Below are 25,532 nucleotides of genomic sequence, written 5' to 3' on the forward strand. Positions count from 1 at the left end.
CTCAGGTTTATGCATGCCCTGCAGGAAGAGCCAGTAGCTGTAGTTGAGTTAGTGCTCTCTCTCTCTCTTTCTTTCTCTCTCTCTCTCTCTCTGTGTGTGTGTGTGTGTGTGTGTGTGTGTGTGTGTGATGTTTCAGTTAGACATTGCTCTTAAAATCCACAGCAGATTCCCTTGAGATAAAGCCAGTGAACCTTAACATTTCTGATTTAGTCTCCCCTTTGACAGTTCATAGCAATAGGCTTTGGTACTGAACACCTATGTTCTGACTTGCAGGCTTTCCCCATTCCCCATGTTGTTGTTCCTGCTCTTGTCCCTAGCTGTGCCAGCCATTGCTGGTGACCTGGAACACAATCAGTTATGTCACCCTGGTACAATAATCACTCGAAAACCATCCAATTTAAAATGTATTACTGTGATGATTTCTCCTACTTTAAATACCAGAAGACTATTCCAGATTCATAACGTTTGCAGATCTGTCACTATGTACATGTAGAATTTTGGGACAATAAAGAACACCCAAATGAACAAACAAACACATAGGAAATGGTTTTCTGATGTCATATTGTCCAAAAACACCTGTAACATGTATGGAGAAAGAGTAGCCTATGTGTGATGCTCTCCTAATTTAACGACAGGTTAGGAAATGACCACTACTCTGTTTGAGGATAAAGGCTACACTGTGGGATACCTTACAAACACTGCTGTCTCTCTTCCTCTTTTAAATGTAGAGCAAGGGGTAGCAATACCACTGTTTGAACAAGAACAAATCACTATGCAGGCAAAATCCCAATCCATTCACAGAGGATGCACCTTTGTTGGCATCACCATAGCAACATGTGTTGGGATCACCCTTAAAACATAGCCTGTAGTGTGCTTCCATCCCTCCATCTGGCTTTATATCCAGCCTCCTCTCTCTCCACTCACTGCTCATGGCCCTGTCTCCATATGTGATGCTGCTCAGAAGACTGCCTTTCCTATACGTTAGACCGGCACATCCGGGAACTTGACTCGTGACAAACGTTCCCGAACCCTTTCGGGGGGAAAACAAACAACCCCTCTCATTAACTCCAACGCAAATTAGGGTCAATAAACGTAATTCGTACAGAAATCGCAGGAGTAAATAATAACAAAAAATACCACAAATCAATATGACCACTCAATACATAACCACTTTGCCGGTCGTTGACCGTGAAAGATACCTACAAAAGCTTAATTCAATTAATATAAAAACATGTCCCTTCAGTCTCCCGAGTAGGCTACGAAGTGGTGCAACAACCCCACTCAGTGACCAGAAGTGTCATACGGTCTTCTCTTCTTATGGCTTGTAGCCATAATTTTCTTCTGTCAGGATTTTTTTTGAGGACATGGTAGGCAAAATAAACTCAGGGAGGGGTTCTTAGATGTGTGGTTGGTACATGTCTACCGGTTCACTCTGGCTTGTTCTGAGGGAATGTTTTCCCCTCAAAAGGGGCATGGCGCAAACAACCTGCTCTGTGTGACGCGGGTCCGGTTGTAAGTATGTGAATGTATGGCAACCCATTCACCCTCCCACTTCCTGACTAGTTCACTACTAAAGTCCCGCCTCTGACAGCCAAATGATGACTGTTTTAGTGAGTGATGTTGTTTAATTTGTATCTCTCTCTCCCTCCCCCCTTCTCTCTCTCTGTATGTGTAGGCTATGTGTGTGTGTGTGTGTGTGTGTGTGTGTGTATGTGCGCGCCCGTGTGTGGGTGACTGAGCTTTGCTAAGATTTCCTCTGCTGTGGATACAATTCAAGCCCAAGATTCGTTCCCATGAAGCCTTCCCTCCCTGTCATGCTCCCTTTCTGCCTCTCGTAAACATTCTCTGCAGCACCAACTCAACACATTCATATGGCTCATGACCCGCAAATCTATATCAAATAAGCCATATTGTGCACCACTTGCTCCACCGCCCACACAGACGACTACATCCTCACAACATAACCAAGCGATGCAGCGTCTTGATTTAGCCTCTCTTTGGCGCCTCGCAGCCAACAGTGCAATATGCTGATACGCAAGCGGGCATTTCCAAACTCCATTTTGTCTTTGGTTGTCTGTGAGGCGGACAAGATTTCGGAGACAAACGCGCTCCGCCTGGAAGTGCGCGACTTGGCGTCTGATTCGCGCAGATGCGCACTTCTTCCGCAGGCGTAATTCAGACCTACACAAACTAGTCTCTGAAATGAGATTTTCATTGCTCATCACAACACCCCTATTAATCGGAGGCTTTTTCGCTTTGCTTTGGTACGGATGTCATTGGAGTTTACGCAGGTCAAACCAAAACATTCATCTGGCCAATTAAGAATGGCTATAGTATAGGGTGCCAATGCCAGATCGTCACTTGTCGGCGTTTCTCGAAACGTGACAATATCACTGATAGAAATGTAATATTCTTCAATAGCCTAACACCCAACACTTAGGCCAACCTGTCTGATATTTTCAGTGGTAAGCTTCCAATGTCACCATCATTAGAGTGCTTATTATCATGCAACATCACACAGCATCCTCTCCGTTACTCCGTGTGCATGGTCAAGCGCCGTTTTGTTTCATCTCGTGCATAATATTATTTAGGTCTAAAATCGATGTATATATAGACAAGTTATATTTGCAATCGGCTCTGGTTGCCTACGTACACGCCATTAAGACAACAATCATACAAATATTAGAAATGATATGACTCTCTACCTTTAAGTCGTCCTTTCGCTGTCATGGTCAAACTGCCAAAAAATAGCCTATTTCATTGGAACGAGATGCTAATCTCTCCCTCTCTCTCTCTCTCCTCTCTCACTCTCTCTCTCTCCCCCTTTCTGGGATTCTGTAACAGTGCACGTATTCACCAGCAGGCGCATGCACAGCTCGCGCGATGCGCTCGAGAGATGCTGCTGCATCACCAGGTCTCGCGCAGTGGCCGCGCGGAGACATCCCAACGAGCCCGTAGCAACTCAGCATCACGCGGCGATCCCTCCGGTACTCAAGCTCTATGACACGCGCATCTGTCCCAGTTCAGTTCCCGTTAAACAATAATATATGGTACAAAACAACAGGTCTAACGTGGAAGCTGAAATAAAGGATTTCAAACTAAGGTTTTGTGTAGCCTGGCATGTCCATCTGGCTAAAATGGCAAATAAATGTGATCTCGCGATCTTGCTATGTTATCAGAGAACACAATTACCCTACCATGAGACAACCCCCTCGAATGACATAGAATGGAGATACATTGTATTTTGAAGTGGTGGGGAAAGCGCAAATGATTCTGAAGCCAAGCCAGCGAGGTGAGCCACAGACACGATGCACCTACATTTGATCACCCGGTCGGTCGGGTTGAGCCCTATGTCGGTGTTGGACATCTTCATGGGCAGTTGCTGACTACAAGGCGAGTGTGTGTCTCCGTCCCGAGATAGAGCTCTGTCTTCGCAGGGGCGACGGCTGCGTTGGCTGCAGCATCACTTGGTGCGTCTCCGCGTTCCACTGACGGGGCTTTGATGGGGGAACGTCTGCCGCAGTTTACCCGGAGAGAGTTTGTTGACGCCGGGATGCTGTTGTCTGCAGGAGTGCCTGTGTGTGTGTGGTGGTGGTGGAGGGTGGTCGTTTAACGGAGGGGGGAGCGGATGGGTGGTGGTGGTGGGGGGGGGGTTCCGCTTACTTCAGGGTTTCCTTCTAGCGTTGCCTGCACCACCCTGACATGGCGAAGGCAGGAACTCCCACGCACACGCTGACAGGGCAGCCTCATACCGCCATCCGGTGGAGACACAACACGGGCTGTTGGGGTTTCCCTGGGAATGTGCGCGCGCTCCATCCATCTAAAACCAGCAGCTCGGATGGTGATGGTCGTGGGATGCTCTCGATGCCTGTCAGCGAATGCTAGATTAACGGTGCAACGGGAATGAGTCAACCTGGCTTTAAATCAGATCAGCCCAAGAAGAGGCACAATGTGAGAGCTTTATTATCACTCCAGAATTAAACGAGTCAAGGCTACATGGTTAAACTAAACTTCAGTTCAATCTCATAGAAAGGGCGTTTGGAAATGGCCTGCATCATGTTCCGTTTTTAAAAAAAAACGATAAGTCTGTAGCAGACAGCATGCATGGTATGAATGTGTGTGTGTGTGTGTGTGTGTTTGTGTGTGTACACACATACACACAGAGAATGTGATGGAATGCATGTAGGTAAGCCCACAGGTATAGGCTATAGCTGAAAACAGATGCATGCTTATGAAGCTTATTGAAATTTGCTGCAATTGTTGGGGAATTGTTTTGGGAAAATCCAACCCATCCAGACAATAAGCAATAGCCCTATAGGCCTAGGCTATACTATGGTAAACATTTAAAAGCAATATAAATAAAAAATAAAAACAAATACATAAATAAATAAATGTGTGTGTGCGTGAGTGTTGTATAGGCCTATTACTAAATCATAACCTAGGCCTATAAAAGGCTACATCTTCTTTGATCGAATATCATCTTAGCCTGGAAGCTAAGACAGCCTAACACCGTCCTACACTTGTCGCTAATACACACTTGACAATCATGTTAAAATCTTTATACAGTCTATGGTTACAATTTGATGGGTTTTGCGTTCAAGTTGTGTGCTCTAGTTCAGGGGACCGGAATGACGACTTTTTAGATAGAACAAATATGAAATCTCACCAAACATCGCGATAAAATCCGTAATTCGACGCATATCCCTCCGCGCTTATTAAACTTCCTCTCTTCCAGATGAATTCCATGTAATGGCTTGTGTCGGTGCTCGACAAGATAGCCTCAAATTAAAGCATCTGCTGTGCCCCTTCGCCATAAATAAATGTGTTATAAGATTCAGTATTATTTATCGAAAATTATTTTACACAACTCAACATTAAACACTGCTAAATGACGATTATTGACACCGAGCAGTGCAACAGGAACACATATCTTAGGACGTAGCCATTTTGGCTCAGAGCACATTACCAATAACCGTACATCGTCCATTGTGGCGCTTATGCAGTATGGGTTGCATTGTAATCTATGGCGCTGGATAGCAGTAGAAGTCGGCGCGCAATCACGCAAGCTGATGCGCATGTCGGCGGAAGGCTCTCATTAGACCAGTGCAGAGTGAGTGATCTGGTAGCCGCTGCTGCAGGAGGAAGGATCGCGGTTCTACCCGTACTACCGTTCAGTTTCGCCTCAAAATTACATTGACCGGTTTCGCCGGACAGATAGCGTTAAATCGTGTGTTAGCCCAAGGTATTGATTGTGACACATTTGTGAGTACTGGTCTCCAGATATAGAGAACAGCCGCCATTTTAACCGACTATAACACGTTTTCGGTGACAGCAGCACAAGCACAACAATGGCTCTGAAAAGAATTCACAAGGTAAGAAGGAAGTCAGCGAGTGCCGTCGTCGGCCAGCTATTTCGCACTTGAAATTTCGATCGGGATATTAGCACTGAGCTCCTCAACATGTCTTTTCGACATTTTAAACAACAACAAACGCCCTCTCCTCAAATCCATCGTCTTTACCGTTGTAACCCGGGAGACTGCTGTGGTAGGATGACAGTGTAGCATTGCGCTTCGGAGCGCTAATGTTAAGTTTAGCTAGCTGAAGACAGTTTGATGCTTTCTGGTCAGCATTTTGGGCCCGCTATCTTTTGAACCTAAGATAGCTCAGCAAAGCATCTATTTAATCTCCCGTCTGTTTCTATGTTATGTGATTACATTTATTTACCGAAAACAGCTATATATAATTCATTATACTAGATGTTAACGTTATAACGTTATACCATTGATGCCAAACGGCTGTTGTCTGTCGACAGCTAGGATAGCGATAGTTTGCTAACGCTACTGAACAAGCTCGCAAACAGCTATGCGTTGAACTTGGATGTCGGCTAACTAGCTAAATGTTTAGCAGGTTAATGTCAGTCCTTGATATTTACATGCTAGCGTGGTGTTAAATTGAGCTAACTATGTAGTAAGTTCGTAATGAGATGTTTCTCGATAACGATAGCTGCTTTATGTTAGCCACTAAGGGCCCTAACGATAGCTTGTTGGCTAAGGAACGTGTGTCGTTCGCTAATGTTAGCGTCCAAGCCGAAAACCCCTCTAAATCAGTGATGCAATTGAAGTTGTTGCCAATTATTACTCCAACCATAGTGATGATACAAGAACGTGTCGAGTATTTTTCTCAGCGTTTTGATTTTCAGCAGCACAAACACTTGAGACAACATAGCCGGGCATAGACCTGACTAGCAATCTTTAGCTAACTGAGCACACGTCTATGACGTTAGTCTGAACTTATATCACAGCACGCAACCGTTAACAAGTAGACAGAGCGAGCTTACAACCATTTTACGCTATGCAGTTGGGTGACTTGTTGGTCTCCATCTGAGGATACTCAGATCGTGCAATAAAATAACTGGACACTTGTATTGGCTATCTATATATGTAGTTATCCACCCAAGACTGCGTAACGTTTGACTTTCACTTCTGAAACGAAGAGCTGATTAACATGCTTGTTAGCATTCTTAGCTAAATCGTAATTTGATCAACGAAATACTGAAGTTGTTGCAAAGCATGCATGTAACAATTAGGAGTATTTGCTTCATCATGTATTCGCTAGTCTGTTAGGAGAACCGAGATCCCCAAACGACATGTTGGATCAGTTCAGGCCTGTTTACAACTGAATAGCTCCACATGGACTGTCAGTGGAAACATAACGTAAAGGTTAGTGTTGTCACATCCCTCCATGTCGTGAGTGAGGCAATATGTATTCGGTTGTCTCACATTGGAGAGGGTTAGGGTAATCTCAGGGTTTGGCTATCCTTATGTCAGATTACTACATTGCATTTGTATATCACTTCTTAAGGCACCCAACACGCTTTACACTAGAGAGATCTGAAAGTGAAGGCACAATCTGATGTGTCATTAATCTGGATTCCACCACATTCTTGGGCTGTGTTTTGGATACAAGTAATTTATAATTTCCTCCATTTGGGATTTTGAAAGCATGCTTAATGGTTTTGATTAGTGTTGTAAAACATGTTTTCGTGTTCTTCTGTTTTCTTCTGTTTGTGCGTGTGTCTAATACTGTCTTGTGCTTACAGGAGTTGAATGACTTGGCTCGTGATCCTCCCGCTCAATGCTCAGCCGGACCAGTAGGAGATGACAGTAGGTGTCAGTCAACCATGGCTGTCAATCAATTTGCATATCAATCAAACCAAACTGTTAATCCAAAACATTCCCTCTGTCCAAATGAGATCACATGTATTCCCTCTGTCACCATGTCAGACAAAACTTGAGATTGGTGTAGAAGGGCTTTTTAAGCGGTCAGAAATGGATCACTCTTATATTTTATATTTTTTATATTTCAGAGCAGTTAATTTGTTGAGAATCAGACAGATGCATCAGGAGTATTTTACTATCCACCTGCCCTGCAGTGTTGGGCATATGAGCTTACAGAATTTACTTTAATATTGCAAAACTTAAAATGGCCTGTTAGAATTATTGACTTGACCACCCACTGAAGGCACTCAGGTCCAGTATTTCATTTGGTTCACCAGATAGTGGTAAGGCAGGGTTTGTTGTGAGCATTGTTAGTTTCACTCTTAAAATGCTTTGCATGCGTATTACATTCAGGATGGGCAGAATTCACCATGTCAACAATTCCTTGAGTTAAATTACTGTACATGATCTGCAGCTATAATACATTTTAGATGTAAGCACTAAATTTCATCTATTAAGTACATGGTTACTCAGGTTAAGAGCTTATTTAAAATCCTGAAAGCGATGGATGTGTAAGCATGGCTGTGTATGATGCTTTTAGAGGTTAAAACATGCAAATAAATATCACGCCCACGTCAAAGGATAACAGCTTATTGCTACAGTGGTAGAATGTTTTTCATAATTTCGGATACATTTCTTTGGTGAAACCCACTATTATACTTTTTCCAACCTGGGAAAAATAATTGTTGAAGGACTAGGCTAAAGCAGACAATAATAATCCATTAAACCCCAAAGGTTTGCCCACTGAACGTTTTTCATAGATGCTTACTGTACAAGTTAAACATACCTTTGTGCCTTGAAAGTTCATTTTAGGGCAAGTTTTTATGTCTAGGCCTACAGGATGAACATGATGCAAAAACATTTACTATTTGGTGTTAATACAGGAGCCTTCTATAGTGTGTGTGTGTGTGGAGGTATGCGTTTCACATGGTTTTTCTGTCTCTGCTTTTGATATATTTTGTGTTTTGGTGTTGGCAGTAAGTGGTGTAAATATTGGTATTTTAGACGTTTTCATAGCTATTTATAGATGTTTTGTTTATTTCGCTCTGTGTTTATTTGCATTGCAAACATGTTTGAGAACTAGGTGCATTTCATTTGCATTAGCATCACAACAGCATTTAGGGCTGATTTTAGGGCCTAGGCTTAATGATTTATCATTAGACATGGGTCTTACAAATAATTGATAATCTGAATCATCAAGCCCTGTTCCTTTTGTCTTCCGGTTTCATCTGTTGCTGTGCAACACCAGGGCGGGAGCTGTAAAAGAATGTTCAGAGCCCCCCCTCCCAACCCCCCCTGACTGTCGCCATGGCGATACACACAGTTATCATTGTGACAGAGGGGCCCCTGCTGCCAAAAATGGTGGGGTGTTGGTGGCATAGCGACCTGCAACATCACAATACCTGAGCCGTACAAGGAAATGTTGCTACTTCCTTCTAAGCACCTGGGGGTATTTTCTAAGTAGGTGGTTTAGTGCCAAACCTGGGTAAGTTGGCTGAAGGTTAGTGGTGAACCTCCAAGAAGCCTAGCCCCATGACTTTATAGGAGAATGAAGGGCTGCACATATGGTTGTTTTGTTTTGAGTTTACCACTGCCTTAGCTTACCCAGGTTTGTGTCTAAATCACATAGTGACCCACTGAAACCTGAAAGGTGTGTGTGTTTGTGTGTGTGTGTGTTTTTGTGTCAGGTGAACACACAGGTTCCGTCCCGCTAGTATAAAAGCAATGACGGTAGCAGTAAAACATTGAGCTGTTAAAATTTCAGACAGTTCCTTCCTGGACATCTGTATTCTACAGAGGTGTGAAGTGTTCTCTTTTTTTATTTTATTTTTAAAACGGAGTTCTTTGAGAGGACATGGGAGTGACACTAAAATATGTTTTAGACTATTCAAGTGTGCTTAATAAGGTTTTGTAGGCCAGTATTAGTGTTTTTGCATGGTTGAGGTGATTTATAAAGGAAAGGGACTTAATCTCATTTCTGTTGAACCTCACACCGTCTCATCTAATGACCTTATTTTTCTCCCCAGTGTTTCATTGGCAGGCGACAATAATGGGACCTGTAAGTACCTCTATCTTACATATTCATGTGCATAGAGCCAAACTTGTTTGTTGTTGTTGTTGTGTTTAGAAATAACTATGTGTTTCTGTTCTAAACAGAATGACAGTCCTTACCAGGGTGGAGTGTTTTTCCTCACTATTCACTTCCCCACAGACTACCCCTTCAAACCGCCAAAGGTGAGGCATTGGGTACTCTGGGTAATGGAGTCTAGACAGCTGCCACGGCACTGTAGTTTTGTGGATCTTTTGGAAAGGGACTTAAATCTTAGCCTAGTAGGGTGGAGTGCATTCTGGGAGGTGTAGTCTCTGTGCTGATCTTGGAGTAGGGTGAGTGATGGCTGAGTTCTGTTAAAGGTGCAGTCAGATTTCGCAGGAAGTAGCTTTTGTTTGTGTTTAAATTTATTAGCCGCTTTTGTGCAGAAAAACATATTTCATTAACCAAGGACCAAACAAAAATAGCCAGAGAGGTATCTCGCCCCTACCTTCAGTATCCCCAGAGAAATTCAATGCAGAGTTTTTGTTTTGTTTGGGGGGGCAGGCTGCCCCCACTTTGTTTTCAGTTTTCGGAGCCTGGACTGGCTACAGACTAGAATTTTTTTTTTTTTTTTATTACAGTGTACTCATGGAATGGGCAGCTAGTGGTTGTGAGTAGATGCTTGTTGAAAGTAACACATTTCATAGGCTTGAAATCGTGTAAAATCCCTGACCTTTAAGAGTTGAGGCTGTGTAGGGTGCAGCCAGTCAATCATTAATTTTCGTTAAGTAATGGCATTGAGTTGTCTTGTGCTCACTGTACATTATGCAACCTAAATCACATTTTAGCACGAAACTCAACTTTACACAAGACTCAACACAACACACAGCAGCCATTGTAGCACACCAAGCTGTTGGGGAGTTTCAGATTAGCAAAATATGATTTATTAATTTTTATTGTTTTATTTTGTATTTTTTCAAGTTATGACTAATGAATTTTACTTCTGTTGGATGGAGCAAGGTGCTCTTGTTTCAGGATGTGTTTTTTTTTTTTTTTTTGCAGTACAAAAGTGGTGATGCTGTAGTTCCATTTCCTGTATTGTGGTGTTCTTCCTTCTGTCCCCAGGTGTTGCTGTACCACAGTTTAGATTTTTCAGAGTATGAGCATGTGTGTGTAACTGCTGTTACTTGAGATGTCTAAGCTATTCTGTAGTGTTGTTGAAGACAGTGCACATGAGTGCAGTCTTCTCACTCATTCAAGGCCTTAAGTCTGATACAGTGGGATGGAATAGTTTTAAGGCATGAATGACTGCTTTGTGTATGACCTTTTGCTGGCAAATCTTCAACTCAATTTTTCATTTGCATATTGTATTATGTAACAGGACAGCTTACCATTAGTGTTATGAATGTCATAACATTAATATTTGCCGAGTTGTGTGAAGTAGTCTGTACACTTTCTCTCAGCAGTTGTTGTTTCCCCCCGACTCACTTTGCTTCTTTTTTGCCTTTTTTCTTTCTTTTTCACCACATGTTGTTGTTCGCTCTGATACGCCGGCAGGTTGCGTTCACCACAAGAATCTACCACCCGAATATCAACAGCAACGGAAGCATCTGTCTCGACATTCTGAGGTCACAGTGGTCCCCCGCCCTCACCATCTCCAAAGGTAACACGCACACACACACTCCAGAGGCAAGGCACACAGGCTCTCCTGCATGACCAGTGCATGCATGCATACATACTTACTCTTGCACTCATACCCATTGAAGACGCAGGAGGTGTCGTGGCAGAAACATGCATTTCTGGTTGAGGTGAAGAATGTGGAGTTTGCAGGATCAGCACATGGTTTCGTACTTGGGTATATTAAGGCCTTGGTCAAATGCACCATTTGTTTTTCTCACACACACACACACACACACACAAACATCTATGCTTCCTAGTAGGATTTATGTGGTGTCAATATGGCATTTGTACATTTGTTCCTACCTTATGAAAGAAGCTACACTCTCTGTAGTTAGGTGAAGAGTTTATCTGGAAAATGTCATGAGTTTGCTTATTTTTTTTCAACCCCAAAAATGAAGATATTCGAGTAAGCAATGCATTAGCTCCACAATGTCATGCAGTGCCATAAAAATATTTACTTCGCTATACAGACACAATGTAAAGTCCTTGTCTGAATTTTATTGCTATTGATGTCCAAACAAGCTTCTTTAAAAATGTTTTCAACTGTTTGATATCTGACCTTTTGGAAATTGCCACTGGTTCTCTTATCTCAGGCATTTTCCCAGCAGCATTTAAGACTGTACTCATCTATACTTAACAACTATATAGGCCTATTTCAAACTTTACCTTTATAGGCAGGCTTATTGAAAAAGTAGTTTTTAACCAAATAAATAACTATTTAAATATAAATGGCTTCTATGACCACCTCCAGTCAGGCTTTCATCAACATCATAGTACTGAAACTTGCCTAGTTAAGGTCTTCAATGACATTCACCTTAATACAGACTCGGGGAAAATAACTGTCCTTAGACAGTTACTTCTTAGTGCAGCTTTTGTATATCGTTGAAGACCTACCTAGAAGTTGTGGAATACTTTTTTTTCTGTCTGCACTTATGTATCAGAGAAAACCACCATGTCTTAAGAGGCCCCACCATTCTTGGGCCTCTTTTGTAACCTATACATGGTTCCTCTTTGCCAAATCTTTCAACAGTACAAGGTTGCTTGTCATAGCTATGCAGATGCCACCCCAATCTACCTTGCTCTCTGACCAAATGACTTTGGTCCCATTGAGTCATTGTGTCTGGGCCTTGATAAAGGGAATGGCTCGATGCAACAGAATTTCTTTACAGTTGAATAAATACAAGACTGAGGGAGTTCTGTTCGGGGGTGGGCGGGATTAGGGAGGCGCTGTGGCGGAACTGGCTACAGAGCCCATACCACATCCCGGTCCACGTGCCAATGGGGACCTGGGTTCGGGTCTGATCTGGGTCATTTCCTGTTTCCACCCCACTTGCTTCCGGTCACTCTCCTCACTGTTTGGAATTAAAGGCGTAAAGCATACAACGCCAAAAAGAGAAGGACGATTAAAGCCCGATACCTGCTTGGAGTCTAGTGCACTTCAGACCACAACTTGTCAAAAACACACACAAAAAATCCATGTGTAATTCCACATTAAAGCTAGCCTGGAAAATCCAGACCCCTGGTAATCTAGAAAGATCTGGCCACGAACAATGTAATGGCCCAACTCTAGGGGCGGCAACAAGCATGCATTTGAAAATCTCACTGCACGCAATTGGATAACACTAGACTGATGTTTACTCTGAATGATTCCAGACTTCGACGCAATCGGATAACACTACAACCAATATTTACTGGCCTCCAACGTTACAGCGCTGTCTTCATCAGTTCAGCTGGTTCCCCGGAATGCAAGGGGTAAAAGTAATGTGCATCATTGCTCATTACCAGTGTCTCGCAGAGACAATTCCATTGTGCTCTCGCGAGAACTCTGGATTTCCAGGGTACATTAAAGCCATAATTATCAGGGAGGCTACACCTGACACGACAGGCCTCTGGTCTTCCAGTTAGATTTAGAGTTCTACTGCTTGCTTGTTCTTATTTCTTATTGTCATCATTGACTGATCTAGTGTCTTCCTGTGCATGAAATGTAAAGCACATTGAATTACCATTGTGTGTTATATTACACATGATGGTGTGTAATATAAGTGAACTTGAACTTGGGTAACCTTGTCTGGACTAACATGGTTTCCAGAATTAGAGCTTTTTTGTTGTGATGCCAACAGTTTTTGTTGCCATTCTTTCTGGTGGCATTTGTTAGCGGTCTTTCGGCTGTTAAATGGGTGCACTGAGGTTGTCCTCTGCCTCATTCTGTTAGTGCAGTGGTTCGTGTGGGGTGGGCCCCACTAGTGGGGAATAGAGACTTGACAAGGGGGGGCGATGAACAGGAGGAAATTTTGTTTTTGTTTTTTCATCTTTAATAATGCCCGTCTTTTTTGACAAGGAAGATCACATGTTCAAAATAAAATAGCCACACACAAACATAGGAGTCAAAAACAGACCGATATAAGAATTAAAATAACATCTGATCCAGTGGAAATGGGAAATCAAACGTGGAATCAAAATGCCAAAACATATTTGAATGTTACCATTTTGCTGGGGTGATTTGTAGAGATGCGCCGATTGATCGGCTGGTGACCGGAATTGGCCGATTTTCACGTGATCGGCCATGACCGGCCAGTCAATCTGCGACATGCCGATTTTATGCCGGTCAAATGCACTTGCGCGCCGCACTTGTAACACCCAGCAGAGTTTGCAAAGTTTGAAGAAGCTAGCAAAGGCCAACACTATGGGCACAAAGAAAGCGCTAATTGTCTACTGAGTTTTTCTATGCAGCGAATGCTGTGCTTTGCCATATTGTGTGGAATTTACTAACCGGTCACTTCATTAGGCTATGTAAACATCGTTCACTGCCGCCCGTCCCTGCCGCTAATTGCGTGCCCACAGCTGAACCACAAGCGCAGCTGAACAGGGATAACCGATTGCGACATTAAAAAGAATCAAAATTTAGCGATCATAGGCTACATAAGATATCAACAAGCAGCGACATACAGTAGCCCTAGTACTTCTACTCCACTTAAAAAATATTCAAACTATTTACTGCACGTAGACTAGGGCTATGCCTTAATACCATAGTCTAGCAGATTGGCAAGTGGATGTCGTGAAAGTGAACATACGATAGCCTAAAAATGGGTGTTCCATAACAGTGCATTTGAATGTCCCATACTGGGAAGCATTATAGTTTGATACTGCAGCTGAAGTTAAACTTGAAGAAGAATCTGTCTACTCACTGGTTCCATTTTTTTTAGCAGCCATTCCATTATTGATAAGTTGATTTACATTTCTACACTGCTCAAAAAAATTAAAGGAACACTTTGAAAACACATCAGATACATCATGCTGGATATCTATGCTGATATGGACTGGTTAATGTGTTACAAAATGAAAGGAGGGTGTTGGATGGACCAAAACATAATGTCCGAGAGGTGTTCTATTGCATTTAAGTCAGGGAAGTGTGGGGGACAGTCAATGGTATGAATTCATTTATCCTCCAGGGATTGCCTGCACAATCATCGTTGTGCACCAGGAGAAACCCAGGGCCCACTGTACCAGTACAGGGTCAGAATATTTCATCCCGATACCTAAGAGCAGTGAGGGTGCCGTTGTCCTGCCCACAGAGGTCTGTGCATCCCTCCAAGGGTATGCCTCCCCAGACCATCACTGAGCAACCACTAATCCGGTCATGCTGAATGATGTTGCAGGCAGCATCATGTTCTCCACGACATCTCCAGACCCTTTCATGTCGGTCACATGTGCTCAGGTTGAACCTGCTCTCATCTGTGAAAAGCACAGGGCGCTAGTGGCATACCTGCCAATTTTGTATTCCATGGCAAATGTCCAATGAGCCCCACGGTGCTGGGCAGAGAGCACAGGTCCCTCTAGAGGCCATCGGGCCCTCAGGCCACCTTCATGAAGTCTGTCTCTGGCCACAGTCAGAAACATTCACAACAGTGACCTGCTGGAGGTCATTCTGTAGGGCTCTAGCAGGGCTCCTACTGTTCCTCCTTGCATAAAGGGGCAGATACTGGTCCTGCTACTGGGTTAAGGACCTTCTACCACCCTGCTCTTCTAGAGCAACTGCCGGTCTCCTGGAATCTCTTCATGCTCTTCACGCTGGGAGACACAGCAATCTTTCTGCCAATGGAACATATTGGTGTGCCATTCTGGAGGAGTTGGACTACCTGTGCAACCTCTGTAGGCTCCAGATACTGGCTTATGTTACGAGTAGTAACACTGACACTATCCAAATGCAACACTAGTGAAAAATCAGTCAAGAAGGATTTTTTTTTTCAGCTCCAGTCGCTCAAATTCAGTTGTTTCCCTGTAGAACGATGCTACTGACCGTTAGAATCAGGGCTCAAAATTAACTTTTTTGACTCTGTGTCCCTCAGCTGTCCCGAATTGTACCTGGTATGGTCCCTGTACTTAGCCACCAGTGTCCCAAATTCAAGTTCTTATTTTTTTTTCATTCTTCATAATAAACATGGCATAATAATTTTGTTTCAGTAACTTGCATCACTTCATTGACTCATTCTGGTCCACCATGTAAGTTCTGAACACTGATTTAGACCATTTGATGAACATATAATCTCTCATCTGTTGTCTCTTCTGCACAGCATTCATTTCCAGAGGTTGTGCTCTCATTTTTATGAGGTTGCGCTAGACTTTACCTATTGTCTGTAATTTTGAAAGTATGTGGCGTATTCCAAGTTTATTCGCAATATGGACCCTTTCAAGAGAGTTCCATTATCAGCATCATAGTTGGCCCCACAAGACTTCCTTTTTAACATTCCATATGTTATCTTAATATAGAGGAAGTAGATTGGGGCCCAAATAGAACGTTCAAGCATTGTTTTTGTTTTTATTGATGAAAGAGTCTATATGAGGTACGTTCTAGACATGTAAATTCATGGCTTTGGTGACGTTTCGTCTGTCAACATGTTTTAGTCAGAGACAGGACTAGCCTGTCATCTTGTTTTTTTTGTGTGTTTTTTTTTTTTTTTTACACCACGTAACCTTACACCGTCAGTCAAATTTTAAGTGTCATGAGAACAAATGTCATTATCCCAGCCTGCTTGCTAGTTAGGTACGGTTAACCTAGTTCGTTAACTTTGATGGCAATCAGAAAGTGACGCCCCTGCCCTATTTTCACCCTCTTACATGTGTGTCACTTAATATTAATAATAATACAAACCAAGATGGCGGATTTTTAAAGAAACTTTAAAATTTTTAAAGAAACACAAGCACCTACCCCATTTGTGCCAAAAATTACATTTGTAGAGACACAAAGAGCTAAACATGGTTTGTAAGCCTTTGTGTACAAAACCGCTTCTTTAGAGATCAGTGGCCTAGCCATCTAGCTGGCCAAACACTGCTTTTACCAGCTGTTCATTACGGCAGGTCAAAACCTGTTGTATTTTTTTTTCTGCTGTCCCAGACATCTTGCTATTGTGTTCCGGGACCATAAAAATTGCTCCCCGGGACGAGACACCGTAAATTTTGAGCCCTGGTTGCAACACGGCTCATGTTTAGATGAGCAAGGCACAAGCAGAAAAAAGTGAGGCTTCTAAAAGTGCAAGGTGGTTTTAAAAAAATAAAAACTTTTTGGAAAAAAGTTGTAGTTTTTTTAGTTAACTAGCTCTTTAGTTAAATATAACGTGTCATAGCAACATGTACACAGTCAATTTCCACCTGACATGTTTTTAAGTCACTACTTTGTTTTGGTGGGGTGAAAAAAGCATGTCTGGGTGACCACCGCCCTTGTGCAGTAAGCATTTTGGTGTGGGTTTTGTAAAAAAAAAATTATGTTAAAGTTCAGCTAGTCTTAGTGTGTGTGTGTGTGTGTGTGTGTGTGTGCGTGCGTGCGTACGTGTGTGCATTTGCTATATGTGGTGGTGTTCACATCAGTGACTGGTATCTGTTGCCGTCCGACCGGGTGGGGGTTGTGGAACTTTTGAGAGCTTTGAGAACCACCGATGGGCTGCTAAGAAAGGCTCTGTTGTAGTTTCTAGATGATGGCCTACACATACAAAAGTAATGTATGTCAATTAAACCTCTTATCAGTGTAGATTATTTATGGGTATCCTCATTTATTGTGATGTCCAAATTCCATGATAGTGTTTTTCACACAGTGTATGGTTTGGACAGTGCCGGTTCAGACCTCCATGGGGCCCTAAGCAAAATCCTGCTAAGGGGCCCTCCAACCTGAACTCTGAGGGCCAAATTGTAACCATTTTTTTGACAGTCGCATCTGACACCTCAGTGCTCCCAATACAATCATCCCACCCCATTTAGGATTTCTACGGAAAGTACCAAATATAGTGTTTTTCCCCTTAAAGGACTAGGAGAAATAAAAATAATTGTGTGTGAATCACCTTCACAGCTATAAATGTCCAGTTTTAGGTTCTGGGCTGCTTGCTTTTGATGCTTGCTGTACATATCCCATTACAAAAAATAACTGCAGTTTTTATCGAAGTACAGTTCAGTTATACTACCGTAGGCTATAGTGCAGTAGCCTAGTATTTTCATGTCCAAAATACTTCATTTCTGCAGTAAAATACAGTACTATATGCAGTACTATGCCATTTTGTTGTGTCCAAAATACATTTCCTGCATAAGAACTGCAAATATTTCCTCCAAAACTGCAGTTTTAATACTCAGAAATCTGCAGTTTGACACTTGACATAAGCTAATGTAGTAGTTTTTTTTTTTATTTTATTTTTTTTAAAGGGTCTGGTTGCTTGTAGCCTACTGGCTGAGGCTGACTGTTCTTCACCTGTGTCAGTAGGCTATACTTGCCAAAGACGTAGGATAGGCTACTTCCCTTCAATATTTTTTCATACATAGACTTGACTCGGATGAGTAGTGGACTCGACTCGGATTTGACTTGGATTTTTTTTTAATGACTTGGACTTGACTCGGACTTGAACACTGGGGACTCGAACCTGGACTCAGACTCGAGGCATAGTGACTTGACTGCAACCATGTTGTCCAGTATGCACAGCAAATCAATGCATTAGGCTACTTTCCATTTGGCATAGGCTGCGTTCAGTTGTAGGCTATCTAAACCAACTAAAGCTTGACTGAAATTACTGTAAAACCATTTACTTTTCTTAAAAATGTATTGGACGAGTGAAATCACAGATTAGTTTCGACGGGTCGTGTTTCTGCTGAAAAACCGCTAGTTTCTTCCCCAGCTGCACGTTATTATGAACACATTTAAAGACGCGGTTATATATAAATGTAGCCAGTCGCCCGCATTTAAAAAACGGAATATGCAATTATATTTCACAACTTTGTGATGTACTGTGACATGGGAAAGGCTGGCAAGTAAGCCGCAGACAGATCAGGGGATTCACTGCCCGTAGGCCTAATGGCTTCTACATACCTGACGCACCCGACCGGTAGCGCGACAATGTGACGTCAAAATGACGTAGATCTCTCTGGCGCACCAGGGTTTTGGCCGTGTAGCACACTGTAGCGCACCACTCATTTTTTTTTCAGACGAGTGCGACAAGGCGGAAACAGGAAGATGGACTAGTTCGAGGGCAAGCGAGTTGCAGTGTTTTGTTACTGTCGTGAATTTTTAATAGTTTGCTGGATAAGTTAACAAAGTTACCAGTGAGAGTTGCAACACATGGAATTAAGAGGAAAGAATAGAAACGATTTATTTTCAAACACAGGATATCTATTAAGGCCTGAACAAAATCTCTTTCCACTTCAGGAAATTACACAAACTCAGCCAGCTGCTAGCTAGCTAGCCAGCTAACTAAACTGTTTAAATTATTAAAATTTCCCTCGGGATGACTACCCCGAAGTACCTATCTATATATCCATCTATCTATCTATCTATATCTACTAGGGCTTTGACTTTGGCCCAAAAATCCTATTCGAAGTTCGTTTGTTTATTAATATTAAAATTCGAATATATTCGAATATGTATTAATAATATTTTAACCATTACATGTCTCCAGTAAGACCGATATTGGTATCAAACTTAAGTTCTATATGTTCTGTCCACCAGAGGGCAGTGTATCAGTCAATGTCAATAGACTATGTGCACGAAAGGTTAAAATTGTTATTGAGATAGGGCTGGGCGATAAAATGATAGCGATATGTATCGCAATAGACATGTAATCGATATCAATAAAAAATACGTTCGATAGAACATTCATAATTAAAAGCAACACACACCTCCTGCCTTACGTTGTCCATAAATAAATAGGCTAAATATATCTTGCATTGTAGTATGTCAAACTCTACCAGAGTAGGCGATAGAAGTAGGCCTACCTCAACACAGACTCTCCTTCCCCCGTACACTCTCTCTCTCTCTCTCAACAGGCGCATCCCTCCTCAGCATGCACAACATGTAATCCAAACATTAATCGTGCAAGATGACTGGCTAAATTGCTATTAAATCCGGTTAGCATCATTAGCAGGCTGCTTAATTTGTTTAAAACTGTTGCATTCAAATTGACTGCTAAGTTCTAATCATCTCAATCCCGATGCAAATGGAGAAGTATTTTCCAAGACTCAAACGGGCCTGTCCCAAGGAGAAAAAGTATTCATTTGAAACTTAAACACACGTAGGGAAACTGAACAGTCTAACCAGACTATGATACACTAGCAAATTAAGCTAATGTTACTTTGTTTACAATATTTCCAGGCTTCAACCAGTGCTGCTTTTAATTCAGACTTATCTGCACATTTATTTATTTGAGTGTTTTTCATGATTGTGTTGCCATTTCTTTTCCCTGTTTGCTTTGATTGATAACTGAGGTGATTAAAATCAGAGGAAGGTTAAGTTTAAAATAAAAGTGTCTATTATGTCTATGTGTGAGCTCACTAAAAGCCTTGAACCAGCCAGATGCTAACGCCACCTACAGGAGCCCAGATGACCAATAATAGCCTTGCTAATGAGCTCGTGATTTTACTTCACCAGGCGTGAAAAAAAAAACTCGGAATCTGAATCGAAAATAACGTTTACAACCAAATACATTTATAGAAATTATCTCCATAGGCTAGAGGTAAAATTTGTTCGAATATCTTTTAATTTTAAAAATAATCGAATTATATTCGAACACACCTTGGAAACTACATGATAATGATGATGGTAGTTGTGAATAGTAGCAACCAAAGTCTGAAGTACCATCACAGAGGCTAGCTACTGGTGTTTCTTACTGCAGCTTCTTCTGCTGTGTAAGTAGTTAATGTTAGTCTTTTCACAACAGCGACACCTCTGTTCAGGAGAATATTGCAACTAGTGTTGCGACCACCACGTAGAAAGTATAAATGGTTACGGGCGCTTTCTGTGACGATCACATTGTCGGCTTACTGGTCGGGTGCGTCGAGTATGTGGGACGTTTTAATAGGACAGCAACACACGCTGGAGAGATATAGGCTACTATATGCTGACATCAAACCATGGAACGAACACAAGTTTACCCGACTGTAGTTCCCGCTGTTCATTCTGTGAAGTTTCTTCTTCCGTTTCTCATGCCCTGAATGGTAATTTCTGTTTCATGTTCACCTTCTTAATGTAGCCTATGAGACACTGTCGCTATAACTGTATACCTGTCTGTCACTAGCTTGACTAACTGAAGGGGAGACGAGGGAGGGGGTCTTCATTTACTTGCGGGGACCTACGCAACTTGCGTAGTGTGCGTATAGGGAGAACCGGCCCTGGCAAAGCCTTATCATAGGCATGTTACATTCATGACATGAAAAGTGAAACTAATTGAAGCAACAACTTGACCATTGGACAATCCTACCACAAAAACTTTCTATAGGCCTGCAAAGTTTGACATAAAAAGTGGAATATGAACGCATTTCATCACACCTGACAAGTAAACAGAGCTGTTGCTTTTCGCGATTTGACTGATTCTGAGAGCTAGCGGGATATTTGCGCGGCTCCGCTCACTAGCTCTGATTCGGATCACTTATGTAAAGATTATAAGAACTGATTATTTTTCGATTTATGGCAGGTTTTTAATGCGTTCTACGGAGAAGAGAGACTGGCGTTGGGTCACGGTTTGGAATGAAAGGGAGAAGAAATCAGGACAGTAACATGGTGGACTACTTTTGTTTTTTTTTTTGACAACGTAGTTAAGGCGGCAGGCATGTTTTGCCAAGGCGGCCGCCTTGACAGCAAAGTGCTGCGGGAAACCCTGTACTTTATGTGTGTGTTTATTTTCTGCATCCTGTGTGCATGTGTACTTCCATGAGTTGTAACTCCACGCTTCCCTCCGCAGTTCTCCTGTCTATCTGCTCTCTGCTGTGTGACCCAAACCCAGATGATCCTCTCGTACCCGAGATCGCCCGCATCTACAAGACTGACAGGGAAAAGTGAGTGAACATGCATGTATGCACGTAGACATGTACATTCTCACACAGTAATGCAAATAGACTCAGACAGGCATACACAACATGTGTAAAGAAGCCTATTTTCTGATTCTGATTCTATAGCATGTAGAGTAATGTTACGGCGACAAGCTAGTTTTCCGATATTGCCTTGTGCTGAATGGCAAAATTATTGTTCACCAACGTTTTACTGACTTAAAATGTGGCCCTTTTGAAGGTGAAGCTGGCTGTAGTGCCGTAAGTGTAGCAGTCAGTGTGTTATGATCAGGTATTCTGTGATTTAGCATAATGACCTATGAAATTACCTTCTTAAACTGTATGTATTTGGATATAAATGGCATATGGTAACATCACATATAGTGAATGCCTAATAATTGTCCTATTGGTCTTTATCCATATGATGTCATAGTTCACACTTGACTTGCATCTCAAAGCAAGCAGCAGTGGTTTTCATGAATCTAATGAGACCATGTCACCATGATCTCTCTACAGGCTACTTACCAGAGACGACACAGCTACATTAAGACGAGGATGAGTGCTATTGCTCTACACACATATGCACATAGAAAACACGTACAGAGTGAATTCTTTAGGAAATGTCTCGCGTGAGGCATGCTCTCCGTACTCTACTACCTTTCAAAGCTGGGGTGTGATGTGTGTGCAATCTCTTAGGTTTGCAGTCGCCAGTAGACATCACTATTCAAACTGCAGTCTCAGGGCCAGATTCGACTGATGAGTAATGATATTGATGATCTGCCAGACGCCTTGGTCAAACTCTGGATTAGACGTGTGTGGAAAACGCCAACAAGGCTTCCCCTTCAGATGCAGCACATCTCTGAACTTAATTTTATCCAAACTTGTACTTCACTACTTTTCCTGCTTTGGGTGTTAGTGTAATTTTAGTCTGGAGCTGGAGCTTTTGGGTGGTTTAGAAATGTTAAATGTGACGTCAGTCGTAATTGGATTGGTATGTCATTTTGTTTGATTAGCACAGATGCTGGTGTATTTAGTGTTCTGAACTTGGCTCTTCTCCTCCCCTGCAGGTACAACAGAATAGCTCGGGAATGGACACAAAAGTATGCAATGTAGTTCTGGAGCTCGGATTCACGGCGGGAAAAAACAAACAAACAAACAAACAGCCCACGCCACCTCTCTTGTCTCCGTACCCACGGCGACACTCGAAAGATTAAGAGAAAAAAAAGCAAAAGCAAACAAAAAAAACAGGTCTCAAATTCCATTGGAGTGCTTTGCTCCTGGCCACTCCCCCTTCCCCTCCTAAACCCCTTGACCCTGACCTTTGACCTTGCCCAGCAGACATGGTGTGTACATACTCTCTCCGCCCCGACCACGTGACCCCATCCCTCACTCTACTTCTCTATCCACTCCATCTCTCTCCTTTTCCATCTTTCATCCCACCTTCTTTCCCTCCTTCACCCCCCCCCCCACCCCACAACATGCACGCTCCATGTCTTGCTCCCACCTTTGTCGCCACGGCGACTAGCCCCGTCCCCTCCGAGGTTCAGTCAGAACTAGCTGGCGCAGCGTTGCCTTTTTTTTTTTTTTTCTCTTTCCCATAAGCATTCCTTCTTCATTCGTCATTCTGAAAGAAAAGGTAAATAATAATAAAAAAAATAAGAAAATAAATACGATTTTTAAAAATAAGTAAACAAGCAGTTGCTGGAGCCTGGTGCCCTGAGGAGCAGGGTTGGGTTAGTTGGGGGATTGATGAGGGGAGGGATTGATGGAGGGGCGTTCACGATATAATGGACCTTCATGTTCTCATCCTTTCCACGGCTCGCGCTTGTATTTGCGGCTGGGGGGTGTTCTTTTTTTCCTTTCCTCTGGTTTAGCCTTTTTTTTTTTATTTCTTCCTCCTATCTGGGTCAGTGGAGGGGTATGCTGGCTTGTATTTTGTATAAAATCTTTAAGGAATTCTTTTAAATAAAATCATAGCAGACCATTAATGGGGGAAAGACCGCTGATCTTTTGGATCATTCTAAAGGACTTGAATTCTATAAATATATAAATATTTGTTTTTCCATTCGCCATAACCATGACTGTCTCTCATCCATTCCCCCCCTCCCCCACAACCTTTTCCTACCCCTTACCCTCACATACACACATACTCTCCCTCACTCACACACGTGCACACACATGCACAAACATACACACACAAACAGGCGAGATGTGGACCAGTTTATTTAAGCCCTTCTTTAGTTGAGTCCTTGTGTTCTCTGGTTGGCTCTTGAGCCTTAGGTGGTGTTTTTGTTTTAGAAGCTAACATGCGGCTGTGGGGGTGCGCGCTGACCCCCCTCCCCTCGCCCCTGCCCCCTGTTCCCCCAATCCCACCCCTCCAGCAGAGGACCACCTCCAAACACACATTTACATACATACATACGCACGCACACACACATACACAACTCTGTATATTTAATTACCGGAAAGCTCCATCGGGCTTTGTGTGTTGATTAAAAACTGTGTAATAAAATGATTACTAAAGTCTTATTGTCTTCAGATGCTTGGGTTACTTTTGGTGAGTCTGTGTTTTCTTCCCTGGTGTAATTCTGATTCAGAGGCCTATGACGCCAACACCAAAATATTTAGGGAGAATAAATGTTTTTGATTTTGCTGGGAATTATTTATCTCGTTAAAGGTTGTATCAGCGATTGCAGACCCCAAAAAAGCCCAAACATAAATGGATCACATTCATCTAATCGTTCCTACACTGTAACAAGATTCTGTGATTTTCACAGCATCACTGCTGTTTTTGAGGAAAATGTGTACTGTATTTGTGAATACAGTATGTTGCTGTAGTTTCGCTATGAATTATGGTCAAAAATGGTCAAACTACAGTAATACAAATTTGCTGCGAATCATAACACAGTAATAAATCTGATTCCTCCCTCACTTGTCAGCTTTTTGAAAATTTTGAAAAAACATGGCGGAAAATCAGTTGGGGTTTTCTGTTTTCTTTTTGCACATAAATACAAAGTTAAGCTCCCAGATAGCAAGGTGACATTGATGATATGTTGATTTTCCATCCAAATCATCATTTTGAAAAGATATTGAAAAGTCATGGATTTATGGTTTACTGGGAAATTTTGACGTGGTGATTGAAACGTGCACCGCGCGACGACGTTTGAACTGTCCGGCGGCGGGAGATCATTTTTGAGCAACAGTTCAGTCAGTCAGACCAAAGGTGTTCAGCACTCTGTCAAGTTCGCAGCTCCACCTTAATGGTAAGCAAGCATTTATTTATGTAACGTTAATGTTTCATTGTGAAATTGTACTACATTAAATTCGGGCATGTGTACAGTCTATGTACGTTGTACTGTCTAACTTACAAACTCATCCATGCTAAGTCATCAACTAAGTAAGTAAGGTTAGGCTAGCTATCATAGTTGCTGTTGCTGTGAAGGTGGCATTAACGTTAATGTTTTAGCAGTCTCATTTATATTAGGCCTAGCTGCTACCTTAGTTCTCAGTAAGTTACAGTTTATTATATTCATATAATTTATATAAAACATTCGCTAGTAGTGCTAGGCCTAGTATGTTACTGTCACAATGTTAGGCTGAAGATGATGTGCTGCTGGTTAACGTTAACGTGGAGGTTTAGCTGCTACCAGCTAACTTATGTAACGTTAACTCATCGTAATCAGTACATATATCTATGTGTTGCTGCAAGCAAACATCATCAATGAGCTCACCCAGCTGGCTAGCGTTAGCAGCTAAATATACCTTCTTGAAACTGAGTTATGCTAACACCATCTTCAGCCTGGCATTTTGACAGTAAACTCAAAAAACATACAGTATATATATAAATGATTATTCTAAAGTTTCACTTGTAAGTAGCCTTCAGTTTCAGTTGAAAATTGTTATCTAACACTGTTTATCTTTTTTTCTTCTATTTCTGCTAGGTGCTGCTTCACTCTGCTACTGGTGGTGGATCAGGCTGACTGCAACCGTTGGTCTAACGTTAGGATGCAGCACACGAGAATTTCTAAACGGAAAAAAGTGAATAAATGTACTTGCTTTTCAAACTGATAACAAGTTGTCAATGGTTATTTATGCAAGTTTGTGTAGCCTAAACCATACCTAGGCCTAGTCAAATTTATCCTGGCTGTAGATAAAAGCGGGATATGAATTTCCCAAAATTACTGTATATAATATTACAGCACTGGTATTACTACTGTACTAAGTTACAGTATGATCCATACGTACTGTGATTA

General features: G+C 42.1%; 2 protein-coding genes across 6 annotated transcripts in view; one reads left to right on the forward strand and one right to left on the reverse strand.

The window, feature by feature from the left end:
• Nucleotides 1-3,589, reverse strand: part of ppp3cb (protein phosphatase 3, catalytic subunit, beta isozyme) — a 35,910-nt gene extending 32,321 nt beyond the window's left edge. For 2 of the 5 annotated variants that reach the window (XM_048263342.1, XM_048263341.1), the window contains exon 1: nt 3,319-3,588. In XM_048263342.1, coding sequence (XP_048119299.1) covers nt 3,319-3,373 — 55 coding nt within the window. In that variant the 5' untranslated portion in view covers nt 3,374-3,588. Of the gene's footprint in view, nt 1-2,705; nt 2,923-3,318 lie in introns of those variants that run through there. The other 3 variants (XM_048263346.1, XM_048263344.1, XM_048263347.1) reach the window with 2 other exon arrangements.
• A 1,502-nt stretch (nt 3,590-5,091) lies between these two features.
• ube2d2 (ubiquitin-conjugating enzyme E2D 2 (UBC4/5 homolog, yeast)) lies at nt 5,092-23,806 on the forward strand. Its single transcript, XM_048262324.1, has 7 exons — nt 5,092-5,372; nt 7,100-7,163; nt 9,305-9,336; nt 9,435-9,512; nt 10,867-10,972; nt 21,195-21,288; nt 22,347-23,806. Exons 1-7 carry the CDS (start codon nt 5,349-5,351, stop codon nt 22,390-22,392), a joined length of 444 nt encoding a protein of 147 aa, XP_048118281.1. The 5' UTR covers nt 5,092-5,348; the 3' UTR covers nt 22,393-23,806.
• The last annotated feature ends 1,726 nt before the right edge of the window (nt 23,807-25,532 follow it).

This window comes from Alosa alosa, chromosome 14 (genome assembly GCF_017589495.1).
Source record: "Alosa alosa isolate M-15738 ecotype Scorff River chromosome 14, AALO_Geno_1.1, whole genome shotgun sequence".
Lineage (NCBI taxonomy): Eukaryota > Metazoa > Chordata > Actinopteri > Clupeiformes > Clupeidae > Alosa > Alosa alosa.

Excerpts from the sequence above, each read along its gene's own strand:
- ube2d2 (XM_048262324.1), top strand. The coding sequence starts at position 5,349 with ATGGCTCTGAAAAGAATTCACAAG. Across the intron at positions 9,513-10,866 it reads ACCCCTTCAAACCGCCAAAG|GTTGCGTTCACCACAAGAAT; the intron begins GTGAGGCATTGG and ends ATACGCCGGCAG. Across the intron at positions 21,289-22,346 it reads TACAAGACTGACAGGGAAAA|GTACAACAGAATAGCTCGGG; the intron begins GTGAGTGAACAT and ends CCTCCCCTGCAG.